General features: G+C 27.4%; 3 protein-coding genes across 3 annotated transcripts; 2 read left to right on the top strand and 1 right to left on the bottom strand.

The window, feature by feature from the left end:
• Nucleotides 1–2,080: 2,080 nt before the first annotated feature.
• Nucleotides 2,081–6,381, top strand: MKS88_004849 (DNA helicase MCM8; the record flags this gene model as incomplete). The annotated part of the gene is made up of 4 exons (XM_067218059.1): nucleotides 2,081–2,126; nucleotides 2,348–5,754; nucleotides 5,994–6,069; nucleotides 6,314–6,381. 4 exons carry the CDS (start codon nucleotides 2,081–2,083, stop codon nucleotides 6,379–6,381), a joined length of 3,597 nt encoding a protein of 1,198 aa, XP_067071230.1.
• Nucleotides 6,382–7,883: 1,502 nt separating this feature from the next.
• MKS88_004848 (uncharacterized protein) lies at nucleotides 7,884–12,592 on the top strand (the record flags this gene model as incomplete). Its single annotated transcript, XM_067218058.1, has 2 exons — nucleotides 7,884–9,950; nucleotides 10,016–12,592. The coding sequence occupies 2 exons, from the start codon at nucleotides 7,884–7,886 to the stop codon at nucleotides 12,590–12,592; spliced, it is 4,644 nt and encodes a 1,547-aa protein (XP_067071229.1).
• A 680-nt stretch (nucleotides 12,593–13,272) lies between these two features.
• Nucleotides 13,273–21,054, bottom strand: MKS88_004847 (HSP20-like chaperone; the record flags this gene model as incomplete). The annotated part of the gene is made up of 4 exons (XM_067218057.1): nucleotides 13,273–13,996; nucleotides 15,556–20,185; nucleotides 20,534–20,741; nucleotides 20,968–21,054. 4 exons carry the CDS (start codon nucleotides 21,052–21,054, stop codon nucleotides 13,273–13,275), a joined length of 5,649 nt encoding a protein of 1,882 aa, XP_067071228.1.
• Between the last annotated feature and the right edge of the window lie 618 nt (nucleotides 21,055–21,672).

Here is a 21,672-nt window from a genome sequence, read left to right as displayed (position 1 = left end):
TTAACTCGTCTATTTAATGAAATTTAAGTGAACTACTTAATTTTCCTTTTTACCATAAATAATTATACATGATTGAAAAAATTAGTTAAAACGTTACTTTCATGGATATGTTAATTTTTTAAATTGCGGCTTTTTTTTTTTTCCTCCACCCTTTTTTTTTTTAAATGCAATTAATCGTTTTAAAGTGCATGTTACGGCAAATAAAAAAAGGGGGGAGATGTTACTCTTTCCTTGTATATGATGGCATAAGCAAATGTGCTTACATATACATGTAATTGTATACATTTATGTTTGTATGTACGTAAGTTAGTATGTACGTATGTTTGTATGTACGTAAGTTAGTATGTACGTAAGTTAGTATGTACGTAAGTTCGTATGTACATAAGTTAGTATGTACGTAAGTTCGTATGTACGTATGTTTGTATGTACGTATGTTTGTATGTACTTACATTTGATGAGATTGTATTAATTGTACAATTTTAAGAAAGTATTTTCTGTAAAAGCATTAACGAACGTAATGTAACATGTAATATGCTTCCCACTCAATATTAAAAAGGAAAAGGGAAAGAGGAAAAAATAATAATTTTATGTATACATATTACATATTCCTCTTACTGCATAGCATTATGGATTTATATATATACGCATAGGGTGTAAACGAAAATGTCTAAATGGCGATTTGCTTTCTAGTTCTCCAATATTCTCATTGGAAGAAACGATATTTTTTTTTATACCTCTTTGCTTCCTTATATATATTTATATATATGTATGCATGTATGTATGCATGTATGTATGTATGTTTGTACATGTTAACGATGCATTTTTACTGATTAAATATGAAGATTGCCACTAAATAAAAGCAATTGTAAACAGAAAAAAAAATATATAAATCAAATAAAATAAAAATAAAATTAAATTAAATAAAAATAAAATAAAAATGAAATAAAATGAATATTAAATAAAAATGAAATAAAAATGAAATAAAATGAAATAAAATGAAAATTAAATAAAAATCAAACAAAAAATTGCTCCCTAGCGTTTTTCACCCGTGTAAGAATTATAAATCATTCATATTCATGTTAATCTAATTTTAAGTTAAACGATTTTAACTGATCGATCAAAAAAAGGAATATATACATAAGGGGTAAGAATAATATTTCCTTCGAGATGGAAATTAAACTTATCTTGGTTCCCTCTTCCTCGGGGTAGTAACACCCTTACACATATGTATTTATGTATGTATGTATGTATGTATGCGCGTATATATGTATATATACAGATAGAACAAAACATATATGGGTCTATGCGTTAAAAGGTGAAACACATAAATGATGAACTGAATAAACAAAGAATAAAAAAAATGTATATATAAAAATAAAAACAACAAAAAATGGAAAAATTATTTTCATTCGAAAAATATTTCGTTTATCTGAAGGAAATTTTTTTTTTTTTTTTTTTTTTTTTTCGTTTTTCTGTTATATTTTCCGAACAACCACCAAAACGATATTTCTTCATAAAGTAATGCGTACATTTATATATGTACTTGTAAATGTACATACATGTATAAGTTAAATTTTGTTCATACTATAAAGATCGCAATCTTGAGGAAGCATTATATAATTTTTTTTTTTTTTTTTGGAATAAAAAAAAATAAAAAGCACTGTTAACTTCAAAAATGAAAAAGTTAATTTTATTTTCTAACGAAAAGGAATACGTACAATTATTCATTAGAATAATGCGCAAAGGTTCTTTTAAATGAACCCAAAAAGTGAATTTATTTTGAATATAAAGTTTGCAAGAATGTCCTTTTACACATGTATGCAGACATATAAATATTTGTACAGGCATATGTTTAAATGTAAATACATACATACATAACTGTATATATATTTATATAATGTATATATATTTATATAATGTATATATATTTATATAATGTATATATATTTATATACTGTATATATATATATATATATATATATGTGCGTACAAAGTACATATGCTTATGTGTATACGTGGCACACCAGATTAATATGAAAAGCTGTTTTAAGAAACCATTGACATTTTGAATAAGTCTAAGATGGACGTAATTGTGGACCTCTATTTTAACAGTTCGGAATTAAATGGTATACATGAGTTGCGAGAAAAAGACAACAATTAAATGCATCGATGCATGAGGAGAACTATGCACAGTAGTACGCACATATGTATACATATACACTCGTGCACTCACATATACATATACGCACGTACATATGCTTATGTGCTTGTATACACTTACGTGCCTATTTACAAGCTGTATAACAATTTTTTCAAAATTTTTCCCCCCTCCACCCCCACCTTTCAGGTGATGTCAAAAAGCTAATTTTAAGTTGGGTTTCATTTTTTAAAAATAATTGGAACAGCTTGTTTAATATAGATAAAGAAGTTATTTTAAAATTAGAATTTTTTTTAGACAATAAGAAAGTGGTAAGTAAAAATGCACCACCGAACAAAGAAATTTACTTGCATGAAATGAAGAAAAATCCAGAGATCGTTTTAAAATTTATGAAGGTGTCTTTGCATTTGCTACTGTGCAAGTTCCTAGGCTTAGACAAAGAAATTGTAAAGTCAGAAACTAACACAGGTACACAGAATAGCGGGAAAACGAAGAAAAGAAAGAGTAAGAATAATGGTAATGGTGGTGGTACTAGTGTTAGCGGAAACGGAAGCGGAAGAGGAAATTGCAACGACAGAGAAAGAGGAAATGGTAAAAGTAATAGTAACAGTAAAAGTAATATTAATAATAACAATAAAAGTAATAGGAACAATAACAGTAACAGAAGCTGCAATAGTAATAGGAACGGTAACAGTAACAGAAGCTGCAATAGTAATAGGAACGGTAACAGTAACGACGGCGTGGGTCGGGACGCAGAGTGTTGCTACTTCATAGGAAGGGAAGAAATAACTGACGTAGAGAACGGCAATTTGCTAATAAACGAATTGAAATATGATAGGTACAGAGAGTCGGAAATATTTCGTAATTATTTCCTTACAACAAGAATAACAATATATTTGTATAATTGGAACAAGATAAATAAATTTGAAAATTTAAAAAGTGAGAAAGTGAATCATCTTATATGTTTAAGAGGTAGTGTATTAAGAGTATCACCAATTCATTTATTAATTACTAATCTTGATTTTATATGTGCGAAATGTAAATTTATAATTAAACTAGAATTTTTAGATGGGAAATTTGAAACCCCTAAAAAATGTAAGAACTATAATTGTGATAGTAGAATTTTCCATCCCCTTCGAGAATCAGCAAAATCTTTAGAGTATCAAAAAATTATTATAAAAGAAAATAAAAAAATTTTAAATAATATATATGAAACTCATGATTCAAATGTAAAAAATCTAACTGTTACTTTGGAAGTATCCAAATTTTTTGTTAATTCATGTTTTCCTGGTAATTATATAGAAGCCTTAGGAATTCTAAAAGTTATATCTTTTAATAACAACTATTTAATTAATGGGAAAAATTCTTTGTTTAATATGTACATAGACTGCTTGTCTATTTTCCCATTATCTTCTAAGAAATACTTAAATAATAATTATTTTAATATAGAAAAAATTAAACAAACGAAAAATAAAATTTACTCCTCCTTTTTGTGGGAATCCTACATAGAAAAAATATCTAAAAGGGTTTCATGTATAAGAAGAGGAGAAAGATGTAGAGGATTCGCACCAGGCAGTGTTCCCACATCGGGCAATGGACCCACACAAGTAAATGTACACTCGTTTGTATATTCTGAGCATGCTAGACTTGCTTCAGTCAAAGGGTGTGTTCAGAATAATAGGTGTGCTTCTCATAATAATGTTGAAGAGTATGGAAAATATGATGATGATAATTCCAGTGTTATTATTGTAAAAGAAGGTAGAAACAACAAACCTAACGGTTTCTGTGATATTAGTACTGTAACAAATTCGCTTGAAATTAATACATATAACGCGTTAAGTTATGCAAGCACGAGTGTAATGAACCGTGAAAGAAGCGATGAATCAGAAGATGTCAATTCACTTTATGAGATAAGTGATATGGAACAAGTGCATCCATATAATAATGAATTACTTGAAGGGGAAAATAAAATGAACATTAATGGGCAAATGCACCATATTAGTAATGTTAATGATGATGTTTCAAGTGATATAATGGGTAATGTTCGAGGTAGTGTGAGTGGGCATGCTAGCGGCCATGCCTGTAGTAGTGTCAAAGGTGATGACCGCTTATCTCTTCATAACATGTGCATGTACGGGGACTACATAGATGAAGATGGTCTTCTAAACAACCCAAATCACTGCCTTAACCTAGTTAGATATAGAAGTGAAGAAGAAAAGGAAAAACAGTTCAACTTCAATGGAACGAACAAAGAACATTTCAACGTTGACAAAATGTTTGATGAAAAGGTGCTTGAATTTATTAACGACATGCAAAAATACGGAAGTAACAAATTTTATTTGTTAGTCGCTTCCTTATGTCCTCGAGTTATTATGAACGATTATATAAAAGCAGGATTACTATTAAGCTTATTAGGTGGAAAAACAATATATGATGAATGTAATCAGATAAAGAGAAGAGGAAATATACATAATTTATTAATAGGTGATCCAGGACTAGGTAAAAGTCGAATTTTACAATATATCAGTAATATTATTGAGAACAGTTTATTTATTTGTAGTACTTCAACAAGTATAAATGGTTTAACTGCATGTGCTGTTAAGGATCCATTAAATAATGAATATTCCTTAGAAGGTGGTGCATTAGTATTATCTGACAAGGGAATATGTTGTATAGATGAGTTAGACAAAATATCCTTAACAGATCAGCAGTCTTTTCTAGAATGTATGGAAAGTCAATGTATTAATATAACAAAAGCTGGTATTGTCTGTAATTTAAAAACTAGGTGTACAATTATTGCTGCTTCCAATCCAAAAGAGGGTAAATATAATTACAACAAAACAATTTTTGATAATATAAAAATTCCATTTCCACTTTTAAGTAGATTTGATTTAGTCTTTTTATTAACTGATAAAATATCTGAAGAAAAAGATTATCTTATTTCTAATTATTTGATTAGCCCCAACAGCCGAAAGAGGATGATGCGTTCTTTTGAGCCAACAGGTAAAAGAGGTAATAAAGGAGAAAGGAATGGGAATAAACAAAAGTGGATCGAAAAAGAAGAGATTAATATGCAGGAAGATGGTGAAAATAAGGATAGTAATGATAATTCCCCCCTTTTTTCTGTTAAAGATCATCTGTTTTATAAATGCAAACAAATAGATGAAAGAAATTATTTACCAGTAGAACTTTTAGGGGTTTTTATAAAATATTGTCGAAAGTGTATTTTTCCTAACTTATCTGCTGAGGCTAAAACGTACATAAGAAAATTTTACTTACATCTTAGAAATTTATCTATTACAAATAGTGATATAAGTGCACCTATTACAATTAGACAACTTGAGTCTTTGATAAGACTTTGTCAAGCAAGAGCTAGAGCGGACTTATCAAATGTCGTAACTGTAGAACATGCAAAAGAAGTGGTGGAAATATATCAAAAAACTATTTTTTATCCATTGCATCTAAAAGCCATGAATTTTAGAAAAGGCACATCTACTAAAATGAATAGAGGGAAATCTGCTGCAGCGTTATCCAATATCTTTAAGGAAAATATTATAAATCTTGTTCGGATGACGGAAAATAAAATTTTTAATAAGGTAATAATGCGGAAAAAAAAAAAAAAAAAAAAAAAAAAGTTAGCGTTACAAAGGTATATTATATATATACAGTTAAAATTACACACTCTGTACTTTTTGCCTTCATGCCCTATTATGCTTACCACTTCGTCATTTGGATGTATTTATTCGCGGCGTTTGTACATATGCACATATGTACATGTGTTCATACATACATGCATTCATACATGTATACATACCCGTTTATGTGCTCTTCGCAGGACTTGTGCAGTATGGCCAAGTCAGTAATCCTTTCAGCAAACTCAAACATATCAGAGGACGCCCTAATTCATTTTGGTAACCATTCTTAACACAGCTTCGTGTGTGTGTTCATTTGTATCTTTGCATACCTACTTTTATATGAAGTAGAAGATATCTTCATCCTCCTGGGAGCTGCATATTACCATGTTACTGTGTTACTGCATTAGTGTTCTGTTGTGTTACCATGTTACTTTTTTATTGTTCTTTTTCGATAAACGCAAACATGGAAATATAATAAACATGCTTCACCTACTCATCTTGTCTTCTGATACTTTTGCAGTGAACAACGAGGGTTTCATTTTGTACAAAGGGGGTTATTGGCAAGTGGATTCCTTCTATTTAAAATAATTCCACATGTACACATACATGTTAATGTATAATATGATAGAATGGTGGAACATACGTACCCTAATAAATAAATAAATATATATATCAACGCGTTTACAGTTGATCCACCCATTTGATGTTTTAAGTTTCAGAGCCTTCTCTTATTAGGTCTAAACTTCTTACGTATTTTCATCACGTACACACACAAGCTCCTATGTATACCTGTTTTGTATATAAAATGAACACTCTGTTTTTTCATTTCATTTCTTGTCTTTCAATGAAATATTTATCTAAACTCTTTCCCTTGGGGAAAATGAATATTCCGTCCCTTATTTCAAGTTTTATTTCGAGCTTTTTTTACTTTTTTTTTTTTAATGCGTATTTTCGTAGAAACATTTAACGTAATAATTTTGCATCCTTGGAAAAATAAATTATAAAAATGATATTTTTGAAAAAGAGGGAAAGAAAAATGCTATTTTCAAATCATTGAACATTAATTAACATGAATATATGTTAACCCTTTGAGAAATTAAATGTGCTCATCGATTAATGTACACGTCACTTTAAATTGTTTTCCTCTTTTTTTTTTTTTTTTTTTTTTTTTAATATTGGTGGTATATTCTCTATAGCCACTGCAGAATGGCGAAAAGAGATCTTTTAATAGGCACAAATTATCTTTTAAAATGAAACGAAAATGGTATTTTTGGCTGAGTTGTTTCTCGTATTAGTATATATATGCGTATAACAGCACATAAAGTAAATACATATATGTAAATATGTACATATATATTTACATACTTGTTCGTACGTTATATCGCGGGCGCATGTATACGCAATCAGTGAACACCGATACATACGTATCAGTTTTCATAAATTGTGAAGACGAATGTTCCCCTTTTCATCAAAGGAGATTATTCTATTTAAATTATTTTATTCTACTTTATTTATTTTATTTAAATTATTTTGTTCTACTTCATTCATTTTATTTTAATTATTTTATTCTACTTTATTTATTTTATTTAAATTATTTTGTTCTACTTCATTCATTTTATTTTAATTATTTTATTCTACTTTATTTATTTTATTTAAACTATTTTGTTCTACTTCATTCATTTTATTTAAATTATTTTATTCTACTTTATTTATTTTATTTAAATTATTTTATTCTACTTTATTTATTTTATTTAAATTATTTTATTATACTTAAATTATTTTATTTTGTTTCATTTCAATTTGTTTCATTGTGTTTAATTTTTTTTTTTATATTTATTTCATTTATGTTACTCTTTAATTTTAATCCGCATAATTGAAGATGAGGTTATGTAGCAAGAATGAGCGAAGGTAATGTGAGTTTTTTTCCCATTAATAAGGTCAAGGGCATTTTTCTTTTCCTCTATCACTGTATATGCACATATATATGTATATATATGTGTATATATATATATATATATATATATGTATATACATATGTATATACATATGTATATACATATGTATGAGAGAAAGCTCCATATTGAGGAAAAATGAAATCATATCATGAAGGCTCCTCGTTGGATAATTTAGTAGAGAATTCGCTTTACTTAATTAATAAAAGTCGATTTGATGGTGTACAGAAAAATATTCCATTTGAAGAAAAATACTTAAATAAAAAAAAATATTATGAGCATTTAATTGATTTAAAGTTCTTTGATATTAAGAAGAGGATTACATTTGTTAGCTCCACTCGTTGGAGTGATGATAGGAGAGGTGATAAGGATTGTAGTTATGGTATTCATAATGATAACCATAAGGATGGACATAATAGCCATTATAACAGCGGAAGAAACGACGGTAGACGCTATACCGAGAGGAATAACAGAAATTGTAGGAGCTTGAAAAGAAGAGGGTGTAACTTAAGAAATGAAAATGAATATAATGTATTTTTTATACGCAGACAATGGTGTGAAAAATATGAAAGGGAACACCATATGTACATTAACATGATAAACAAAAATGTAAACCAGAGCAAAAACGAAAACAAAAACCCAAGTATAAGCGAAAACAGAAGCAAAAATCAGAACCAGTACAACATGATAAGTTATGTCGTTATAGGAAAACATAAACACGAGGGAAACAAATGTTCATACGAAGAATTTGTGGTAGAAATACCGAACTATAGTGTTGAGTCTGATGGCTTCTTCGTACAAATTCATGTAAATAAAAATCAAAAGAATATATTTCTATTGTCAAGTAAAGAATGTGTTTTGATAAGAAATAAATTAATTATAAATAATTTTATTAGAGCAGAGTTAATATTACATAATAAAAAGTTTAATATAAGTTCAAAAAGGAAAATAATAAAAGCAGAATGGTTTAGCAAGTCTGATGATGTAATATCTCTTTTAACTTATGAAAAAGTTTCTGTATATAGTTCCTACATGTGCAAATTCAAAAGTATAATCAGATTAATTAATATAAAAAACCCTATTACGGAAGAAATAAAAATAGTTGTTCCGGATGTTGATATCCTGCTATGTAAAATAAATAATGAAGATTTAAGTTTTGGAACAAAAAGGTTCAGAAAAGGAACAGATACAATTATACAACAATCAAAGTCCTCTACTGTTGAGCGAGATGGCGGTAACGATAAGAAGTGTATCTTTACTGATAACAACGAAAGAAAAGAAAGTGGTTCCCCCACGCCCAGTTCAAACAAAATAAACGAAAAGGATGAAAATTTTCACAATTATAGTAAGGATAAGGTAGTAGAAAACTCGAAGTGTACAGCATATAAAGGGGGAAGCTGTATAAAAAATAAAAAGAGTACAACTATTCCATATGATAATAATACCATTAATAATAATATGAATAATCTTAAGGAAGTATTAACAAGAAAAACAGTAAAAGTTGACTCATTATCTGACAATGATGAGAAAATAAAAAAATTGTATTTATCGAAAAAGGATAAGTATAAAAATTTGGCAGTTGATTTTTGCTTTTGTTCTATTGGTGAAAATATCTTGTGGATCGAAACAAGTTTATTTGTTCTTCTAAAAAATGGGATAGTATTAATATACTTACCAATATTAACAAGAAAGTGTTATATTAGTTATTATTTATTATATCAGTTAAATGATATTAAAGTGAAACATGAAAAAAAAGAATTAGCAAAGGAGGAGTACGTAGAAGAATTTTTACAATATTATGACTATTTTAAACACTATTCTGTAAAGAAATATAAAAGTAATTGTGTATATGTTAATTTTGAAAAAACCATAAAAATTAATAATATGAAAGAACACATGTGTTATGTGCCCTATGTTCTTACCTGTTTAAAAAATGCCCATTATACAAGTATAAATCTAATATACTTTAATAATATGGTAATTATTTCTGTTTGTGATAAGTCTGGTTATATATCCTTTTTTTTGTTAAATTATTATATTACTCCATTTATTACAATGCGTAAAGAAGGAAATAAACGAAGGGGTCGAAAAGAGGGAGAAGGGAAGGAACAGAAAGAACAGCAAGAACAGAAAGAACAGCAAGAACAGAAAGAACAGAAAGAACAGAAAGAACAGAAAGAACAGAAAGAACAGCAAGAAGCAAAAGTACAGGAAGAGGAGGAAAAAAAAAAAAAAAAAAAAAAAAAAATCATTTTTCATTCCAAGAAAAGGAAAAAGAATCATTTTTTTATAACATTTTTAATAACAGCGAAAATATAATTTTAGAAAAAATGAATCCAACACTTTGGAGCAATTTAATTAACAAGGAAAAGTATGACGATTATTACAATAAACTCAAAAATGCTTATAAAATGAAATTCCTCTTAAACGAAATAAATAGCAAAAAGAACAGTAAGAGCTTTTTGCAGATTTGGTTAAACAACACAAAAAAAGGTACTAAAATTACTTCAGTGGACGATATACTGATTGGAGATAGGTCTAGTAGTAGCTCATATGAATACATGCAGAACGAACACGAACTAGTAAACTGCACCAAGAGCAAAAAGAAAAAGACAATTTTTACCGAAATGTTTGTAAAGAGGGAGTATAATGGAAAAGGATGTTGGAATATGTTCGATGAAGTGGGGAACATGGAACCATGGAAGGAAGACAAACAAACAGATGGTATTTTCCTATCGTGCTATGAGGATATGAATGAAATTATTGAAAAGGAAGAGGATTACGAAATTAACTCGGAATATCGTTTATTACACGTTTTGCTATTTGACTCATATTACACAGGTATGAGCAATGCACGATCTATTGTTCTCTATGACAACAACTTACTATGTTTTAACAATAATAAAATAATGGTTTTAAATTTAGTATGGGTAAGATTCTTTCATGTTATATTTTATTTATTATATATGAAGAATTTACTATCAGCCAGGTTACTGTATGAGATGTGCCGAAATAGTATGTATATGAAGACGACAATTTTTAAATCTAAAATAGGTTTTTATGAATTTGACTATTATAATTATTTGTTATTAGATCACAGCAAAAAGTTGAGTTATCATAATTTTTCAGAATTATTTAAAAGTGAACAAAAGATACTATTAAATAATGACAAAAATTGTATGAACAATTTTGATATATATCAGTCAAATGTACTATATAATATACAGTATGTTTTTTATCCTATCATTATTGAAGATGACTATTATTTGCATGCTAATAAGTTGAGAGATGTATATTTTATATTTACTCATTATATTAATTTAGAATGTCAAAGGAAGGAAAAATTATTTTTGAATCAAAATATTAACTTTTACACTCGTTCCATTTATAAAAATTTATTCTTAATATATGATTGTTTTAAACTAAATTTTGTAAAAAATAATGATCATACCAAATATATGGGAAAAAAAAATAATATGAATAATAGAACAACAACACATGTGATAGAAAAGAAAAGGAATAACAAATCATTGTGTATTTTATCAAAAAAATGTAAGAAATTAAGGCACTATCAGATCAATATAACCACCCTTGATAGTAATTGCTTAGATATCAATTTTTACAAAATGGTGCTCTCCTCTTACATTTATTCTCGATGTAACGATTATATGAATTACCTAATTAAAAATAATTTGATACTATACAAAGGGAAATGGAGCATCAACATGTCCATATATTCCGACAGACAATCCAAACAGGCAATAAACATTCTTAATACAACTATTCCCAAGGTGAGAGATAAAAATATGCATAATGATGAACACAATGATAATTTTTATGGGGATAATAACATTAATACAGTGGATAGGGCTACTCATATAAGCAATAGTATCGGTAGCATGTATATTCATAAAAATTACAAAACATACGTCCAAACAGATTATGACATTTGTGGTAAGGGTACAAATAAAAACAAAAGTGAAATATTAAATATTAAGTTAACAAATAAACTGCCTGATATGCACTTAAATTTTGTGAACAAGGATAAAACAGCATTTATAAAAAATTTTACCACTGAACATGTAAATTTATCGTCCTTAAGTAGTAACAGCTATAGAGATAATAACATTTTCCCAAACCATAATTGTTATTCGTCTTTACAATTTTTAAAAAATATATTTGTCTTACTAGATAATAAAGACCCTCATTATGATAATAATTTTTTTAAAATAACAAAAGCTCAATTTAATGAAGAATTGCATATGTCTAGAAATAGTAAACCATTGCAGAGTTACGAAGACCAAATGAGTACCGAAACGCTAATTAATTATATGAAAAATGTTGTTCTATTATTATCCTCAAAGAACGGGAAAAAAAGAGAAAATATAGAATGTACTTTTTTAATAAAAAAATTAATAAGAATAAAAAATGACTATATACATGTTAAGGATTATTATTTAAAAAAAAATAAAATAAATCTGAATGCTCCATATAAGCTAAAGGATAATAAAATAGACTTCTTAGAAAATATTATAAAACCCTACTACTTTTTTTTAGGTCTCAATTCATATTATGAGAAAAAATTTAAAAAAATTGAAAATGATATAATTCATATTTTAGCTAATAAAATACTGAATTTCCTAAAATTTCATGCGAATATTCAAAATATGAGCAAAACGTTAGTTGAAAAAAATTCAGCAATAGTTAGAGAAATTCAGTTATGCTATGATACCCAAAAAGTAATTCAACAGAAATTTAATTTATTAAAAAATACAGTTCTTCTTAACAGTTTGATGAATTCAGAGAAGTTCAGAAAAAAATGTGCATCAGTAGAGTTAGAACTGTAGACAGGTAATGGTGAGAAGATGCAAGAGTAGTAGCGGCTACTGCGGTAGCAGCGATTGAAGATGACGTAGCTGCTCATTCGAATATAATACCCCCTTTTTGTTTTTCCTCCTGTGATTTTTAGGATAATAGCTTAAAAAAAAAAAAAGGATCTTCGTTTGAGTTGTAGTGCCATCATTGGTGCAAGGTATGCACATTGTGTATATGTATACATACGACGCTATGCTTTTTATTTATTTATATTTTTTTTTATTTGCCTATTTATGTGCCCCACATTTTTTCTTTTATTTTTTTATCCCTTTTTTGCGCTAAATTATTTAAGGTCTTTAAAAGTATTAAATTTATTCGTATATTTTAAAAGATAGTTTTTTTTTTTTTTTTTTTTTTTTTTTTTTTATGTTTTAATATATCAAGTAATTAGTTTCAAAAATTGGCATTAAATGTAAGTTGTTGAAAAAGACCATAATCCTGTGTATACGTTTATACGTGCGTATTTGTGTATGTGTGCATATGTTATGCATATATATGTACATATTACGGATAAATCTAGATTGACAAAAAAGCGCGAACAAACTTATTATTGAAAATGATGTGTGCATATATGTATATATATATTAATGTATGTATATATGTGTACCTACATGTGCATGCGTGCAAATGTTCCATTCCATTACGGAAAGCACTACTGTATTTCGATAACTCTTTTCTGTGTTTTCAACTGGCTAGCTAAAATTTTAATTATAAGCTCTCCATCCTTTAGCATACATGATATCCTTTGTTCTTCTGAAAAAGCTGGGGGCATTTGGAAAATTTTGCAGAAATAGTATTCACTAACCCTTTCAATAATTTTTGTGTGATATTCATTTTGATTTTCTAATTCTTCAATTTTAGGTTTATATTTATGTCCAAAAATTCGTAGTAATCCTTTTTCAAGTTCAACTTGCAAATTCTCTTTAGAAACACCTGGTATGTTCATCATTATTACTACAAAATCTGATGTTGAATATATTTCTATTCTAGGGTTGTAAGTTATTTTACTTAATTCTTCATGTGATGGAGCTATTTCGAAAATATTATTTGTACTAACGCTTTTTAATGGAATAGTTTCATAGTATAATGTCTTTGGTCTTTCAAATGTTTTTATATATTCAGCGTTTTGATTATTTTGTGGTTTCGTCATATATTTAGTACAGTTATATTTATATTCATTATGGTGAGATGAGGTGTATGAACTTGAAACTGGAGTACTATATGAATAAGCACTGCAGTAGTTACTGTCAACTGGGGTAGATAATACTATAGGCACACTCCCCTGCACCAGTGCTCCGCCTGGTGTTTCTATTACAACGTTTGACTTTCCGCTATTTATTTCAACCATTTTAAGATATAAGACCAAATGAACAAACCTAAACGCACATCAAAAGCAATGAAAAAAAAAGGATAAGCAAAAAAAATGACAAATAAAATAACAGAAATAAATTAAGAACAAAAAATTGAAAAAAAAAAATGAACAAAAAAATGACAAAAAAATAACAGAAGTAAATTAAGAACAAAAAGTTGAAAAAAAAAGGATAAGCAAAAAAATGACAAAAAAATAACAGAAATAAATTAAGAACAAAAAATTGAAAAAAAAAAATGAACAAAAAAATAACAAAATAAAACGAACAAAAAAATCACAAAACAAAACAAAACAAAACAAACAACAAAAAAATGACTAAAAAACTTATTAAAAAAATGCCTTGTTTTTCTCTTATAAATAACAGGCAAAGGCAAAAAGACTGAGAAAAGGAATAAATTAATATGAAGAAATGTATATGCAAAATAAGAATAAGAGTTTGAATTCTAAAATAAATAAAAAAATTCAAAATATAAAACAAGAATAAAAGTATACATAAATTATGATATATACATAAATTTGTCCATAATACTGGAAAGACAAATTTTTACGTGAATTATTTTATCTCCCTGTATATATATATATATATATATATATATATATGTATACGTGACCCTTTAAATATTAGCTAGCTGGCTTTTTGTTAAAATAGCTAGAAAAAAAAAAATTGAACATTTCTGAGTATTAGCTATACAATCTCATACATGTATTAATATCTTTGCAACTATTATATGGACATACGTACATTTAGAGAAATGTATCTTCTATTGTTTAGTCACTTGTTGTCCATTCCTTTTTCTGCTTTGAATGCATCATATTCAAAGCAGTTGGATCTTTTAAAATTTTAAACTCAATATAAAAACATGTTGCATATATATGCACATGTATATATACATAAAGCTACCTATTCTGCACAGTTCATAAAATACTTAAAAAAAGTACCTTTTTTTCTTTCCAAAAAAAGGAAAACAAAAAGGCTTTACAACTAGAGCAATAGAAGAGTAAATAAATAAAAACATAAAAAAACGCAACAATAAAATTATACTAAAAAGGTATGCAGAAGAGAGCACACAATTAAGAATACAAAGAAATTCTAGCAAATGTTCATATAAACAAGAGAACAAACAAGCATGGAAACAAATAAACATACGAACAAACATGCAAAAAAACACAAGAACAAATAAATGTGCATATATATTTATGTGAGCATGGATGAATGCATATGTACATGGATACACCGTACAACTAGGGGATACTTAGGTCAAATGGAGAATAGAAAATCAACAAACAACATGAATAGTCCTCTTATATAACGATGCACGTTCTCCCCACTTTGTATTTATTTTATCAAAAAAATATTTAATATACAAATTTTTAATATTCTTTTTTTCATTTCAATTTTCTTTTTTTTGCTAATATTTTATAAATGCTACTTGAATTATATTTTTATCCCTTTGTAATATTATACCTAACTGTAGATTTTTCCTTTTTTTTATATTTTTTTCTTTCCTTCTATCATCCACATATTAGAAGTATGCATATCACTTAAAAGAGAACTAAAATTATGACTTATTTATGTTATCTCTTCTTATCTTGTCTTTTTTCTTTTCAATTTCGTTATTTAGCATATGACGAATTTCACTAGTTTCATTGTCCGTTGTAGAATTATCATTTTTGTATGAGTGACAGGAATTTTCTTCAGATAATACTGTTTCCATATTTTCCTTCTGATTACTCTCTTTATTTAAATATTTCAGTAGGTTTCTTTTTTTCCCTTTACTACTATTTCTTTTTTTCATTTTTTTTTTTTTGTTAATAATGATGTTACTTGATTTATGTTCTTCTAAGCTTTTCACTTCGCTCAAAGGATTTTCTACTTTTTTCCTTTTAGTATCAATATTTTTTTTTTTTTTAATACTATAATTCGATTTTAGCTCATCTAAAATTAGTTCATCGGTCCCATCATCATTGTCTTGTGTATTTTTACTTTTTTTTTTAATCTTCTTTTTCCCATATTTTTTGTTGATCTCTAATTTTTTTTGTTTTACTAACGATACATCATTATCCTTATCTTCACACAAATCATTTAAAACACTTTTATCCTCAGAGTCTTTAATTTTTTTTTTATATATCTTTTTTATATTCAAGTTTGTATCTATTTTTTTTGAGGTTTTCTTCATCATTTTTTCTACAGAATAACCGCGATTGTAATAGTGATTCTCTTTATTTTTTTTTTCTATTTTATTTGATAATTTATCCATAACTGCATTATCATTTAATTCCTTTTTTTTCTTCTTTACAATTTGGTTTAGTTTATTATTTTTTTTTTTCTTTGTTTTCTCCTTTCCACCTTCCTTTAAGTCTTTTTTTTCATGACTATTTTCTTCTTCGCTCTCTAGGTAATTTATGGATATGTAATTACTATTATCATTATTATTATTATTACTATTACTATTACTATTATTGTTTAAATTTTCGAGTATTTCATTTTTCATTTCGCTCGTATCTATATTAGCATCTTGGAGCATCTTTTCCATTTCATTTATAACTTTATTCAATTTTTCTTTTTCGTTTAACAGCTTTTTAATTTTTTCCACTTTTTTCTTATTCTCCATATTTAATTTAAATTCTAAGAATTTATTTTGAGATTCTAAATTTTTTATAATAGATATGGATTCTATTAGCTCAGTATAAATTTTTTTATTTAAATTTCTCATATCATGCTCTATAACTTCTTTTTCTTGTAATTTCTTTTTAGTAAGCATTAAACGTCCATATATTAAGAGAAATTCCTTCTTCAACTCTTTCACTGTTTTGTTCTTTTCCTCTTGTTCATCCAGCTCTTGTAACAAATCAGCATACATTGGGACAAGGTAAAATAATTTATTTTCTTCTTGTAACTCTTTAATTTTAGAATTTTTTTTTTCAATTTCTTTTCTTAAATTTAAATGAAATTCAGCTAACACATTGAAATCTCTAGTTTTTTCTGCCAGTGATATAGATAATTCTTCTAACTTTTTCATCAAACCAGCAAACTTAAAATTAGAATCAACATCAGACGTTTTTAACATGTCATCTTTGTAGCGTTCCGTTGCTTTGATAATACGATTAAAATGCTTCTCCACTTCGACCTTGTCAATTAGTATTTTTTTTATAAAAACGTTAATATTTTGAATGCGTTGAGAAAAATTTTCTTTAATCTTTTGTACACTTTGCCTCATTTTTTGTTGTTCATATAAAAGGGCTAATATTTTCTGCTCCCATGGAGTTAGCATATTTAAAATAGAGTCAATTGTTTTTTCATTTTTCTCATCCTTACGATCTTTTGAAAAGTTCATATCATTACAACACTCACGAATATCGCGAGTGTCGTGTATAGTATTAATAGTACTGTGCACATCACGGGTATTGTATTCATCCCGTTCGATTATTTTGTTTGCGATTGAATTTCCTAATATATCTTCTAGTGCCTTTTTAGACACATCGTAAGGTTTATCTTCTTTTTTTAGTGTTTCTTCTACATTTTCTAAATATCCATCTTTTGAATTATTTCTCTGTTGTATTCTAAGTATAAAGTAAAAAAACATTTCATTAATAAATACATGTGATATGGTTTCATTATATTCCGTTTCATTTTCATCATTATTCATAGGATCCTTTAATAATGCTTTTTCATTTTCCATCTCATTATCATCCTTAATAGGGATGTTAAAACGTGTATTAGGGTCCTTCGTATTGTTGTTAATATTTCTATTTAACAAGTCCAATGATTTCTTACTGTCACATAATTTTAAATCATCCTTTAAATTCTCTTGTAATTTTAAAATATTTTCTATATTTCTTCCCGGAGGTACTGTTCCAGTTAATATAGCGGATAAGCCAACCTTCTGCATAAGCTTCATAATAAATTTTATTTGTTTGTTAAGTTCTATATTTCTATGGATTATTTTCTTCTTCTTCTTTAGGTCTTCTTCAATTTTTTCCTTTAAATTTGATATTATAGAGGTTCGTTTTTCATTATTGTCTCGTTCTTTGTCTCGTTCTTTGTCTCGTTCTTTGTCCCGTTCTTTGTCTCGTTCTTTGTCTTGCGTAAAATTTAGAGAAGACTGCTGTTTCGATAGAATGGGATCGTTTGCGTCCTTTTTTTCTGCTTCTGTATCCACATTAGTACCATTAGCGTTACCGTTACTATAACTGTTATTGTTATCATTACCATTAGTACTATTACTATTACCACTGTCTTCCTCTTTACACTTTAACGAAGAAACACCCCCTTGCACGTCTTCTCCCTTAATCTGTTTAATACTACTCCTTTCGAATGATTCTTTTTTTTTGTTTTTACTAGTAGCATTTTTTTTTTTTTTAAAACTGTTAGAAGATGCTTTATTATTACTCTTCATTCTTAATTTATCTCTTTTTTTGGCGTTTTCCGCCGTATCCTTATTGTTTTCTACATTATTATTTATTTTTTTGCCCTTTTTCTTCTTACTTTTTTTTCCTTTAAATTCTGATTTTTCTTCTTCATCATTCAAAATATTGTTATTATTATACTCCATTGTGCTTAGCTTGCTGAACTGATCATATACTTTATTAGCTACATCCCCTTTATCTTTTTTCTTTTTTGTACTTCTTGTTAATTCATTCTTTTCCAACTTTTCTAATTCGTCTAATTCGTTGTAATAATTCAAAGAAATCGAATCATCCTTTTGCGACCCATAGGATAACACATCGTCATCACTAATTTCAGAGGAATTCATTTTATATGGAGATTTATTCTTTAAATAATCCATGGCTTTAGATATATTCAATTTTTCTTGTTCATTCTGATCTTCGTATTTTTCTAATCCTTCCCATTTGGAATCATATTCATGTGTATCAAATGATCTTAACCAATTGTATTCATTTTTTAAGTTAGTAGAAATGGTCATTGAATATTTTAATGATTTTTCTGTGTTAGCATCGATCGACCTTAATGTTCTGTAATTATTTGGGTTTACATTAAATTCTGATTTTAATATAAAATTTTGAAACTTTTTTACTTTTTCTTCTAATTCATTTTTTAAAGCCAAAATTTTTTCATCGTCTTCAGGATTTCTACTATTATTTGCATAAATTTTATCTTCCCCTGATAAATGCAAATCCACATTTTTAGCTGTTGATAGATGCTTCAACTGATTTTTTAACTTGGCTATTAATTCTTTCTGTTGCATAATAACAGATTGTTCTGCTGATAGATAATTGATCTCTATTTTTTTCTTAATTGTTTTACATTTCAAAGCAAAACGTAGAGTTGAAAAGGATGTATCCAAATAGAAATGAGAAGGATGAACAGCTACAATGACAGATGCTCGACAATTTCCTCCTAAACTTTTACTTAAAATTCTTGTTAACTTTGAATCCCTCCAAGGGATGAAAACCAAATCTTCCTGTATTTTTTTAATTTTTTTTTCATCACCCGCAGCAATAGCTTGAGCCCTTTTTGATAATTTCGAAATGACCTCACTTAAAACAAATAAACTTTTATTTATTGCTTTCCCTTCTTCGATAATCGTTTTCGCATTTTCTATCCCTTCAGCAGCTCTTCCTGCTCTTTCATTACCTGCCAAGTCAACGATTTTTAATTCACCCCTTTTATTAACAGATGTACCATCACTTAATACTTGATTAGATTCTAATATAACAGTAAAAATTGTATGTGATCTAGAAGATGTTTCATTAAAGTTTGTTTGAGAAATATGTCTTCTTTGTTCTGCTTTTGCAACCAGGAGCATTACTTCATCTATTGATGTAACGGTTTCTTCTTGAATACCAATCACAACAAAACCCCTTTTCGGGTCCTCCTTTACGTCTAAGTTTTCAGTTGCCCCCCCTCGGTATCCCTCTTGTAATAAATCATTCACCCTTTCCATATAAACTTCTAAATAAGTCACACTCATTAAAAATTCTTTTGTATTATTATTTGATTCATCATCAGTATTAATACTAACATTATCTTCATTTAGAGATGACGGGTTTTCAATACCATTAAAAAATTCTGCCAATGATCTAGGTAACATTCCCGGATCAGCAGGAACTCCCATAACACTGTGGGTCTTTCCTGACCCTGTTTGACCATAAGCAAGAATGCATCCATTTATTCCTTTAAATGTATCAAGGATAATGTCTCTCGCTAAATGTTTATACACTTCTTCATTCCCAACTGAAAAGAAGGAGAAGAGGGGTATATATATAGATAGGTGTAAACGTAGGTATGCACATAGGTGTGCCCCTATGTATGCGTGTATGTATATATCTATAAATGTGCTTATGGGTGTATATATAGGTGTTTGTACAGTTGTACACATATAGTTGTGCATATGGATATATATATATATATATATAGCTCTTTATATAGTTGTATATATACATACACACACTTATAGAACAGCTTATTTTACGTTATCATTATCGCGTTAACGTATGAAAATAGACGGAGAAAATTATGCAAATATAAAAAGTTTATAAAAACTTTTTAAAATGTTTTATATTTCTATAATTTTGAAATTACCAAAATCGTCGAAACATCTATCAAATGCGTAATATCGTTGTACAACAGCTTTTTGTCCCTCCGATTTTTCTACATTCTTTTTAAATTCAGTTTTATTCCCTTTTTTATTAATTCTTGCATTTAACATTTCTGTCAGAGAAAGTGGTTCAACAACTAGCTGCATGCTCGTTTCATTCATTTTCCAAGCTTTTAGATGTCCACTATTTATCTGAAAAAGAGGAATGTGTATAATTTTATATATAAATATATACATATATGTACGTGCGGGGGGTGTATATATAAATACGACAAATCATGTATGCATTAAATTTTTCATAAGTGCAGCTGCATTTTGAAGAGCGAAAAAAAAAAAAAAAAGTTGTAATTTGTAATATATTAATGGTTATACTAAAACATACTTCCTTTTCAAATAGAGGCCTGATACGAGTGCACACTCTAATTGCTTCCTCTTTAGAGGAAGATTCAACATTCATTCTATCCAACATTACTAGATTTTTGTCCTCATTTTTGTTTATATCCATTTTTTTATAGAAAAGAAGACCCACTAGTGCAACAGTTTCATGAAAAATAATAGATTTTAATGAAGTATGTAAAATATATAAAATAAAGACCAAGACAGTTGTATATTTCACAAACAATTTTTAATGTTTACAATAAGTATCAAAAAACAAACCAACGAACAAAAAAGAAAAAATTGTTATTTTGTCCATTGGCATCTTTAAAATATTTGTAGTCCTTTGTAATGTACAAATGAAAGTAAAATAAAGTGCACAAAAAAAAAAAAAAAAAAAAAATGATAAGTAATGAAGTTGTAATTGGAACCTATATAAAAATATTTTCATATAATATTATATTTTCCCTTAATTGCATAATGAATATAATAATGTATGAGTTAAGAAAATACATAAATATTATTAAATAACTCAAAATGGTTTATATTTTAATTATTTTTCATTAAAACATGAAAATTAAAAAAATCACATTATACTAAATTTAATTTAAAAATGTGTTCACTATACATTAAGCCAGTTTTTTATATTTTTGAAATAGTAAACTATGCAAAGCTTATAACCATGCAAATGTATATCATATCCTTCTTTCTTATTTTACTTTAATTTTTCTTATAAAAAAATAAATAT

Source organism: Plasmodium brasilianum, chromosome 13 (genome assembly GCF_023973825.1).
Source record: "Plasmodium brasilianum strain Bolivian I chromosome 13, whole genome shotgun sequence".
NCBI lineage: Eukaryota > Apicomplexa > Aconoidasida > Haemosporida > Plasmodiidae > Plasmodium > Plasmodium brasilianum.
Note: the sequence above shows the minus strand (reverse complement) of the source record. Positions and strands in the feature narration are given on the sequence as shown.